We start from the raw sequence: 11,797 nt of genomic DNA, 5'->3' as shown, positions 1-11,797 counted from the left end.
TTAGTTCCTTCTCTCAGAAACTAGCCTAGACGAAAATAGCAGGGCTAAAAAATTATATCAGAGTATAACGGAACAGGTTGTTGCATATATATATATTAAATGATGTGCTTCACAGCTTTCTACCAAATACATCTGATTATTTAGGAAATGAAGGACAATAAATTCATTATAGTAAAAAAAGATCACTAATCTTTACTATGGCTGTATACTGCTTCATATTCAAGAAAACATTTCTAATACTGTTGCTAAGACTTATATTTGAACAGGCACACTGCTTACTATCTTTTCCTTGACTTATCAAAGTTTTCATTTGAACTGTCTGTGCAACTGTTGCCAGTTCTTGATCTTTTATGTCTGGGACTTTCAGTATTCTCACATTTTTTCCCAACACTTTTCTTGCCAGTAACTTCAACTCTGTCTGACTCAACTTCAGATCCTGATTCCGACCTAAAACGCTTACGTCTACGAACAGGAGTCAATGATCTTGACCTATGTCTTCCTCTATCATTATATCCTGAACTTACATGAGAATGTTTTCTATCACTGTGTCTGATTCTTCCACTTTCTGACCTATTTGATTTTTCATGAGGATGTCTCTCCTTTCGATTTCCTCTCGACTTTTCTGATTTCAATTTTGAAAACCTTTCATTTTCTTCATCACTACTTTCATCATAAGTGTTATCAGATAAACATTTTTGATCTGTTTCTTTCTCTTTACACTTGTCAGAGGACAAATCTTCATCAGTTTTATCTGAGTGGTATTTTTTCCGAATGGATCTCTTTCTTGGAAAATCTGTGGCACTTCCTGAACTACTTCCTCTGCGGGATCTATCTCTTCTATGATAAGATCTGCCTGTACTTGGTGAACGTTCTTTTGAACTAGTTCTGTATCTTCTATTTAACCTTGGGGACTCAACATCTGATTCATTTCTGTATCGGTGTCTTGATTTCTGTACTTCTCTTTCTTTCCTAACAAATCTTGATTTTGCAGGTGACAGAGATCTAGATCTCTTTCGCCTTCTTTTTAATGGGGAGGCTGACCTGGATCTTGAATGCTGTTTTTGTCTGGGTGGTGATCTTCTATGTGAGCGTACTGGTAATTTTCGGTCCGCCTTGTCGCGTCTCCTTGTATCTGGACTATCTATTCTATCATGAGATCTAGATCTTTTTCTGACCGATGTGTGCTCATGCCGAATTCTGATTTTTTGCCTGGATAAACTGCTATCACTACATGAATCAGAATCACTTCTATATCTTTTCCTTCTTTTCCAGTCACTGATATTAAGTCGTGAATGAATGCAGTCTCTCTTACTACATTTACAAGATGATTCACCATCATAACTAGACTGTTTTTCAGGTGATACCAGAAATTTTACTGGACTGATTTTACTTCTACTTGCACTGTCTTTATTTGATGTTATTTTCTGCTTTTCAGGTGTAACTTCAATGGATTTATCAACAACTTCTCTAGTTTTTCTATGTTCCGAAGAGTCAATTTCATCATCTTCTTCTGAATCACTAAGTTCCCCTTCTTCAACACTTTGATCAGTATCAGAGTTTCCACCTGAATCATCCTTACTGTGTTCTCCTTCCTCTACATCATTTTCAGTTGCATGATTGCCAATGTCTATGTCAAGTGTGACATCATCATGGTAATCTATACCATCCATTGTGTTCTCCTCCAAAAGTAAAATCGGAACTCCCTTGTTTTCTTTTTGAGTTTTATTTTGTGTATGTTTTTTCAGATCACTGGAATTACTATCACTCCTGCTAGAGTGGTGTGAACCTTTATCAATATGAATGTTAAGTTTTGGCTTCTTTGGGCTGACAATTTTACTCAGAATAGGGTTTTTGTCTGATATTTCAAAATATCTAACTTCATTTTTACTATTGCTTCTTACCTTCTCCGACTTTGTCGGAGTTCTACATGACCTTCTCAATTCTTGAACACTACATTTATCTCTTAAATCTTGATTTTCACTCATCTTTGAAAGCATTTTGTAAAGACTTTGCCCAGCTTTGATTCTTGGTGATTTTCTTAAACCATGGTCATTATTTGAAGAATCAGTTTTTTCTTTCCCTTTTGTTTTGTCTGATTTCTTACTAATAGGGTTTTGTTTTACATTCTCATCCTGAAGTGAGTGACCTGTTTTTGTATTAACTTTCTTGTGGCATTTAATGATATCTTTTGTCTTGTCTCTCCTCTCGGAACATTTACTATGAAGTGATTGGATACTTTTGCTTTCTTTAGTGCCATCAACTGATGTTTTACAGTTTTGCCTTCCTATATCCTTATTCTTGCTTTTCTCTGGCTTTTCACTATCAGGGTGTGTTTCAAATTCTTTATCCTTGTTAATACCTTCATTTCCATTTGGTTTTATTGTATTGTCTTGTGACGTGTCTTTGACAATGTCCTCAGTGTCTTCACTACTCCTTGTTTGACGTAAATCAGCAAGTGTTACCGATTTCTTGCTATTTCCCGACGAATCACTACTGCCAAATATAGCTTTTACAATAGCATCACTATCTTCTGATTTACCAGAATCTGATTCACTTTCACTATCTGTGTTGGACATACTTGATTCAGAGTCACTAATTATATACCTTTTATTGGGTTTCATTTGCTGTATTTTACTTTTGCCAGTATCAGACTTTGAGGTGCTATTTTTATTTCTTGCACTGCTACTAGTCTTACTTTCAACATGTCTTTTCCCACTTGTACTGCTCATGTATGAGCTGGTTTTTCTGGGTACCGATGACTCACTTTTACTTTTCGGAACTCTAGCATCCTTTTTTCTTTCATTATGACAGTTCCTATCACCAATCACCTTTGGTATTGTGAATGTTTTCAGCGATGCTGTTTGAACTGTTAAAGACAGTGAGGGGTCCACAACACTCTTCTTTGCCATTTTACTTACTGATTTTGACTTACTTAAATGTCCTTCATAATCACTCAACTTTTCTTCAAATGTCAAATTTTCATTCCGGTTCAAAGCTCCTGTCTTTGTTACACCACTTTTACTTTTCAAATCATCATGTCCATTTGTTGCTGTAGCAACTCTGAGTGGCAGAGTTTTTCCAGACTTACTACAACCTGGAACAGGAACTTTGCCCTTCATCATATTTTCTTTAGTTTCCTTACTTGATCTTATATCATATGGTTTTGGTATTGTTATTTTCAATTTCAATGAATCATTCTCCCGTCTTTGCTTTTCTGCAAGCTCTTTTTTCAGCATGTTCTGCTCAACTTTCAATTTCATTATTTTTTCTGACAGTTCTCTTGTAGTATCACGGAAATGACACTTAGCTAAATTACTATCTTTCTCTTTACACAACTGTTTAGAATTACTTCCCTCTCCTTTAGAAGTCTTCTTAATACCAACAGATGCTGTTTCTGAATTTTTCTTTATTTTTTCTTCAAGCAAACATTCAACTGGATTTTTCTTCGTAACTTTAACACTGGTCTCTATTTCATCATGTTTATTTTCATTTGTTTTGACTTCTTTGTTATTACAAGAAATGTTCCTTGATATATCAACAGTTTCTTCTTGCACATCTGATGAACTTCTACAAAGAAGAACTACACATTCTTTATCAATCTGTTTTTGTTTGTCAATATAACTTTCTGATTTACTAGCATACCCCTTTTTATCAACCAACTTTTTGTCTCTGCTTCTGATACTAGTCTTCATGACATTCATTTTCTGATCATCTTTTCTTTTCTTTGGACTTGTTCTTTCAGATATTGATTCAGATGTGTTCTTCTTTTCAACTCTACAAGTTTGATTGGTTCTAGAATCTACAACTGATAACTGTGACGGCTTTTTTCTAGGACTTCTCCTTAACAGATTATTAACACTTTCCTTAGCCCCAACCTTTTCTTTGTTTTCCTTAGTCACATTCTTTTCTCTTGTTTCCTTAGCTTCAGTCTTTTCTTTGTTTTCATTAGCCTTTTCTTTGTTTTCCATAGCCTGTTCTTTCTTTGTCTTAGCCAGTTCATTTTTTCCCTTAGCCACAGCCCTTTCTTTCTTTTCCTTAGCCTCAATCTTTTGTTTGTTTCCCTTAGCCTTTTGTTTGTTTTCTGTAACCTGTTCTTTCTTTTCCTTAGCTTGTTCTTTCTTTCCTTTAGCATTAGCCTTTTCTTTGTTTTCCTTAGTTCCAACCTTTTCTTTGTTTTCCTCTGCCTTTTCTTTCTGAACTTTCCTACTCGTCAAATTATCTCTTTCCTCTTTTTTATCTTTTTTCTGCTGCCCTTTAGATTTCACATTTCTTTCTTTATCTCCCAACTCACTAGATGTTTTATCATTTTCCTGTTTCTTTTTATTACTTCCGTTTGTTTCTGCTGGCCTCACCACCTTTGCACTTGACTTTGATGAAGATTTCTTTGTTCCTTCTAATGGAACTGATTGACTTTTGTGACTTGAATTGCTTGTCACATTATCAGACAAATTTTCTGATTTATTTTCAAATTTAGTAATTTCCTTAGAATGCCCTACGTCTTCAGACTTAGGCACAGTTGTTTCTGCAGTTTTGCTCATTTTAGACTCAGCAATAGGCAGCTTTTCAACTTGTACTACTGAGGAAATAACTCCTAAAGCAGTGGTTTTCTTTCCTGTGGTAGGCTGAAGACAGGACACAGCTTTATGATCAGCACTTAAGCCTTTATTTTTATTAGGACTAAGATTTGTAAATTTCACAGCAGGAGTAACTGGCGTAGAACCTTCAGTTACTGGTGATGACTTTGCTGGTAACTCCTTACTTTCTTTTCCTTTGTTTTCATTAGCGCTTTCAGATGAATCTTCAGGCAGTAAAAATGATGGTAACTCATCTGCAATCCAATATGGGTTGTCTGAGCAAGGTTTTATACTTAATGTTTCCCCAGTTATATCATTCACAATTCCATTTGCTTTCTCATTTCTGACCACCGAATTTTTTTCAATTTCATTACTCATTTCAGTACAATCTTTAATTTCAGAAATATCACTTTGAACTGTCACTTCCTGGCATTTTAAATTTCCAACATCTTTATTCCCTTTCACTACATTTTGGTCTTTATTAGTATCAGTAATTCCTTTTTCTTTTCTACAATCCACATCACTTTCTGTGTCACTACCACTTTCAGTCGAGGATCCTGAGTAAGATGAACAAGTTGAGCAATCAGTTGGATGTGTATTTGATCCTGAACTTGATTCTCCCGAGTCAGACTCATCAGATGATACTGATAAATTGTTACCAAAGATATTTTCTCCATGTTCAGTATCTACTATCATTTCCTCCTGTTCTTTTTTATCTGAATCTGAAGATACACCAGAAATTTCCTTTGATTTCTCACTTGTTACTTCTTCCTTGTTTTCAATTGCTAAGCAATTTTCAGAACCAGTGTTTATCATTTGGCAAGATTCAGTTTTCGCACCTGAATTTGCACTGACCATTTCCATATTGTTTACAACATGTGCTGAACAACTTACTTCACTACTTTCAGTAGTTTTGGAATTTTCATGTATATCAGGATCAATTTTCTGTTGCTCAGCAGCAGTTGCATCAAGCATAGACTCTTTACCTTTAAACTCCTTCTGTACACAGTTCAACAAACACTGTAATAAATTAGACCTGTCTGGTGAAGGTCCTGGTACATTTTTTGTAGTTTTTACAGTTTCTGGTGTCTTTAACTGTGACAAAGAGGTTACTTTTTCTTGTCCATATGATGTATTTTTCAATGAACTTGAACTGATAGTAGGATTACTACTGCATTTTGTGGAATCAGATGTTTCCATGGAACAGGTAGCTTGACTCATGTTTTTCTCAGATTCATCAACTTCCATTTGCATTTCATTGCATGGTACTATTTCATTTTGTTGATGAATTTCCCTATTTGAATCATTTTCTTGTCTAACTTCAACTGTTGACAATTTTTCATTCTGGTTGACACACATACTTTCAATTGATGAATTCTCTTTATTGTGTACATCTTCTTTCTCAATGCAAATTGTATCCGATTTCACTTCAACACTTTGAGAACCTCTTGTTTGACTTTCATTTTTGTTACCTATTCCATTTTTATCTACAAAATGTTCTTTTATTGCACCTTCTTCTTCAGAATCTGAATCTGAACTATAAGTTTCCCAAGAGGAGCCAGTTCCACTTTCATCTGATGTTGAGTATGTACTTTCACCCGTATAAGAACTGCCTGATGAATCGTCTGAATCTTCTGATTCATCTCCTGACTGCAAAGAATCAGTCCTCTCTGACATGATATTTGAACCAAAACTTCCTTCAGATTCATTTTCTGATGTAACATTTTTATTGTAACTCACTTTCATTCCTGAATCTTTACTATTTCCAGAATCGGGTAAGTCGTTCTGTTCTTCTGCAGCTAATTCATTCACCACTTCTGAAGTTTTGTCTTTCTCATTATTGTTACATTTCCTACCATTTACAGTTGAACTCTGAATATTTTCAAATTCTCTTTTGTCTTTCAAACCACTTCCGACTTTATAATCTTCTTTTACAGTTTCTTTGGATAATTCAGTGTCATTTCCATATGGAATCCCTTTATTCTTAATGTCAGTAACAACTGGTCTATTAATTTCAACATTCTCTTTGACAGATGATTCAGCAGTCTGATTCTTTTCATTTGGAAAAAAAGCTGAGCTTACATTATGACCAGAAATGTCCTCATTTCCATTAGCTAAGCTTACTTGACTACTAGACACATGTTCATCTGCAAGTTTTCCCTGGTCACATTCAGTACTATGCCTGTTACAACCTATGTCCATACTTTCTGGCTCAGAAGTAACATCCATTTCAACTGGTTCCTCTACTTCACCCTCTTTTACATTATCCTCTTTAGTACCTAACTGATTTATATCTTCATTGGCAAGTTGCAACTCTTGTTTATTTGCATTAAAATTATCACATATTTTCACTGTCTGTAGAGTAGTAAAATTTCTGCAATTATTATCGTTTTCGTGTTGCTTCTTATCTGTAGTTGTTACAGCAGGCATATCAGACTCCATATTTCTGTCTTCTACATGTTTGCCAGTTTCAGTATTTTCAATAACTTCTGCAGGAGCATTTTCTGAAGTTTTAGTATTACCTTTTGCTGCAATATTTTCTTGTTCCATGCCTGAGAATTCTGATTCTGATTCTGAGTCTGAACTACCTGAAGATGATCCACTGCCTGATGAGCTAGAAGATGAACTGGACCCAGAAATACTAGAAGATGAACTAATACTTCTTCCACCGGCACTTTCTTCAGCTGTAAGTTCTATTGTCCCTTTTCTTGCTTTGTTGGTAGTTCTTGCATGTATATTTTTTAATTCAGTGTCTAGATTGACAGATTTTAACAGTTCATTACCATAATCACTTTCTAACTTATCAGAGTCAGTGTTTTCCATTTCCACACAATGTGTATTGTATAATACCCCTTCTTTCAAATTTTTGTCTATTTCTCCATCTGTACTTGGTTGCTTTTCGTTCTGTAACACAGGTGATATTAACTTTTTATCAGCAGATTTTGGATGTAAATGTCTCATTCTGATTGTACAATTTTCATCTGTGCACACAAGATTCTGTAATTTACCACTGCTTTCAGAACTAAAAGTGTCTTCTGATGTATCTGCATCATCAGTACTATTATTCAATTCTTCTGTTTCATCACCGATACCATTGAAAATGTCTGAAGCACTGTCTGATACAGATGTTACACATGAAATAGTCTCTGATGTAACACATCTACGTACTCGCTTCTTTTTTCCCTTCTTCGAGTCTGAACGTTGCAACTTTCTGACACAATTATTTTCAGTTGTGCTAATTTCTGGTTCAGTTTCACCAGCACTTGAAGTGTTATTTACAGAATCATTTTCCTCTGACCTTTTTTGAGTTACAACTTCAGCATCACAGACATTATCAGTATTCACACTAAAATTACCAGTATCGAGTAAGGATTCTGATTTAGACAAAAGCCTTGCTGATCTCCTTCTGGCAGTGTCAGGTGACACTTTCTTTTTTGCCGAGCTTGACATTTCAGAATTAGTATTAACAGTGTCACCAAAACCTTCATTACCATATTCTTTCTCATCATTCAAACATTTTTGATGTACTTCACTTTCTGTTTTTCTTTTGGCAACTGCTTGCAATTTACAGTTATTTCCACCAATGTCTTCATTCATAGTGGATTGTATTTCCATTGCTTCAATTTCTTTGTCCAGAATATTAACACATACAAGTTCATTTTTTCCAGCTTCTACGTTTTTATGTTTTTTTCTTGGACTACTATTCCTTTCGACAGAATTTTCAACAATTGTTTCTTCATGTTCAAAACATTCTCTTTTATCATTCTGCGTAACAGCACTGGTTAAAGCTTTCTCCAAAATTTCTGTTTGTGAAATGTTTGCAGCCTTTTCTCTGTAACTGTTTTGATGTTTTGCACCTTTATTCATGACAGTATTTGGAATTGCCTTCCTGTTAAATTCAGAGTCTACGTTATTAACAACATTTACGTGGTCATTTTTCCTTGGCAGAATAGTTTTTGATTTGTTTTCATCTACAGATTCAGCATCAACTTCCGTGTCATTTGACTTGTTGACAGATGTATTTTCAATGTTGCCCATGACAGCATTATCATCTTTAGATACGTTATCACTCTCCATATCAACATCAGAATTTGAAAATACACCGCATGATTCTTCATTTAATGTTTCGTTCATTTCACTTAGATCCGGTGTTTCAAATGCAGATTTATGACTAGAAAGTACTGAAGCTGTAAAATATTTTTCACTAGAAATTGTTTTATCAACATCTGTGATGCTTTCAGCATCAGAAACTTCATGGCTCACATCTGAATAACTTACAATGTCTCGAGATAAATGTTTTTCATTTTTCACCTTACTATCTTTATTCTTGTTCTTGCCTGAACGCGTATCATTTGAAGTCTTACTTGCACAGCTATCACTCTTTTTGATTGATATCTTTAATTTTTCAAGAAACTCTTTTTCTGCATTTAAGTCCTCTTTTCCTTTTACTATTCCCTTTCTTCTATGCTCATTTTCTTTAGAATTGGAAACAGAACTGGAAGATGCGCTATAGCAAGTTAAAACATTTAAATCATGAACAGTTTTTAACTGCAATGCATTGACTTGATCTTGTGCATTTCTTTTTGAGGAGGTGGTTAATGATGGCTGATCTTTATCACTAGTCTGTAGTGAATCTGATTTTTTGTCACATGCCAACCTTTTCAGTCTTAATTTTTCTCTGAGATCTATTTTAACATTCGTTTCTTTCCCTGAGTCTTTTGTACCTGATACTACATAGTCTTCATTCTCATCACCATTATGCTTTAAAGTAATTTTCGCACCAGATCTACCGCTGTCATCTTCATGCACTTTTTCATCACTTTGTTTCTTTCTTTTTCTTTTTTCACTTTCATTTTCTCTGTGTCTTTCACTTCTTAACCTATCTCTATCATCAAAATTCTTTCTGTCCTTATCTATTTCATCACTTACTACATATTTTGCAAGAGTTTGTTTGCTTTTGGACACATGTTCTGACCTACTGTGCCTTTTATCTGGACTAGATGTTTCACTTTCATATTTGCTATTTCTTTTGGGGCTTCGAGTTTGCAAGGATCGTCTTATTTTATCTCTTTCATCATATTTTTTACTTCTGTCGCTTTTTTCTTTATCAACAGATTTACTTCTCCTTCTCCGGTGCCTTTCTTTATCCTCTCTATCATTTTTCTTTTTGTCTGTGGAATTATTACCACTTCCTGAAGACCTGCCTAAATCTTTATGGTATTTCCTTGGAGATTTGTCCTCAAATCCAGCAACCTTCTGTCCTGGACTAGACACATAGAGAGGATCAAAGTCAGAATCTATTGAGGTAAAACTTGATTTATCAGCAGTAGTGTCCCTTGGACTTCTGAACCTTCCTGGTGTTCTTTGCTTCTTATTTGACAACTGTTTTCTGCAAAAAGAACATCAGAAAGAAAACAGTATTAAACAGAAAATTTGACAAATTTATCCAAAGATAAAGTTACAACAAGATGGCAATGATGGCTCTATATCAGTCACTAGAGTTTCACAACTTAACAGGTATAGCAGGAAACTCCCCTTTCTTTGTTGGGTTTTATGTCACACAGACACAATTATAGGTCATATGGCGGCTTTCCAGCTTTGATGGTGGAGGAAGACCACAGGTGCCCCTCCGTGTATTTTTCATCAAGGGCGTGCACCTAGGTAGAACCACCGACCTTCTATAAGCCAGTTGGATGGCTTCCTCACACGAAGAATTCAGCACCCCGAGTGAGACTCAATCCCACATCGGTAAAGTGATTCGAAGTCAAATACCTTAACCACTCGGCCACAGAGGAAACATTTATGCTAAATTCTTCTGAAATCTTGCGTGCTGAATAAGATGAGAAGACTGTCAAAGCTCTCCATAAAGCCATAGGGAAAACTACATCTTCCATGTTTTTGTTTATTGTTGTTTCTTTCACATACAAGATGGCTTTAATATTTAATAGATGGTTATCCAAGAAACATTTTTGTGAAATTATTTCAATCCATCTAGTTATTTTACAGGAAATTGTTTTTCAGGATTTTTCTTCTTTTAGCTTTAGCAACACATTTTTTGACAAACCAGAACATTTTAAGTAATGATGTTTAAAGATTTTTTTTGTCAAGCTCTTGCAGTCATGTTTTTGAAAAATGAGAATAATTTGAACAATTTTGATAAGGGGTCACTTAAGAAAGATTTGTACAAAATTATTTTATAATTGTGCATGCAGTTCTTGACTACAAGATTTTTAATGGTTTCACCTTAAACATACATACATGTACATGCATATGGAAATAAGACCACTTCTGTTGGCCATGGCTTATTTTTACAAATCTGACTATTTGGACAACATTGGTAGGTCATCCAAGAAATATTTGTGTGAAATTATTTAACAATCAGGCAAGATTTTTTTAAGTTTCCACTATCCACTCTATACATAGAAGGAAACTGGTAGCCAAGAATTTTGATGAATCTGAATACAGTCGACTCTCGTTGGCTCGAATTTGAAGGGTCCATGAAAACGAGTTCGAGATCGGTAGTTCAAGCCATCAGTATGGCGGCCATCTTTGTTTATACACAGAGCTCTCGTAAAGTACGCACATGGCATGTATGACATAGTTGACCACTTTCTAAACTGGAAATGTATTATAAATTGTCAGATTTCATTCTGATAAAGAGGAAATAAAAAACTTTATCTAAATATAATTTTTTTTAAATAATTTTACACATGCATATTAACACTTTCATCTAAACAAATAGACAAGCACATTTAGCTTCAAAGCACATTTGACTTTGTAGCACCTAAAACTATAAACGTTCAGAAAAAACAAACAGACTGTCTAATTTTCTTTTAATTACTTGTTTTCCAGTAGCAAACTTAGCTGGTCCTTCACCAAGTAGTTCAACTTGCATATTTCAATTTTGGAAATGTGTAAGCAATCAGCCCTACTTAAAGTTAAAGTAAAATACAGACATCCTTTACTCAGATTTGACACACAATTCATTAATTAAAACATTAAAGTGAACGACAATCAGTCTAATTAAATTTGCTTGGCTTATACAGGTATTAATTTCACAACGTGCTAAAATTATGCACGCCGAACAAAACTGTAACAAGAAGCAAATTCGATGAATTGGTATCCCCCCGCCGAAAGGGTTTGTGGTGAGTAATGGCAAAAAGATATATCTGGCAAAAAGTTGATGTTAATAAGAAGCAAATAATTTCATTAGTCAAAATCAA

At 34.7% G+C, this 11,797-nt stretch overlaps 1 protein-coding gene across 1 annotated transcript; it reads right to left on the bottom strand.

The window, feature by feature from the left end:
* Positions 1-278: 278 nt before the first annotated feature.
* Positions 279-11,469, bottom strand: LOC128556706 (serine-rich adhesin for platelets-like). Its single transcript, XM_053542346.1, has 2 exons — positions 11,390-11,469; positions 279-9,963 (listed from the first exon to the last, which is right to left on the bottom strand). Exons 1-2 carry the CDS (start codon positions 11,467-11,469, stop codon positions 279-281), a joined length of 9,765 nt encoding a protein of 3,254 aa, XP_053398321.1.
* Between the last annotated feature and the right edge of the window lie 328 nt (positions 11,470-11,797).

The sequence above is a fragment of the Mercenaria mercenaria genome, chromosome 4 (genome assembly GCF_021730395.1).
Source record: "Mercenaria mercenaria strain notata chromosome 4, MADL_Memer_1, whole genome shotgun sequence".
Taxonomy (NCBI): Eukaryota; Metazoa; Mollusca; class Bivalvia; order Venerida; family Veneridae; genus Mercenaria; species Mercenaria mercenaria.
Note: the sequence above shows the minus strand (reverse complement) of the source record. Positions and strands in the feature narration are given on the sequence as shown.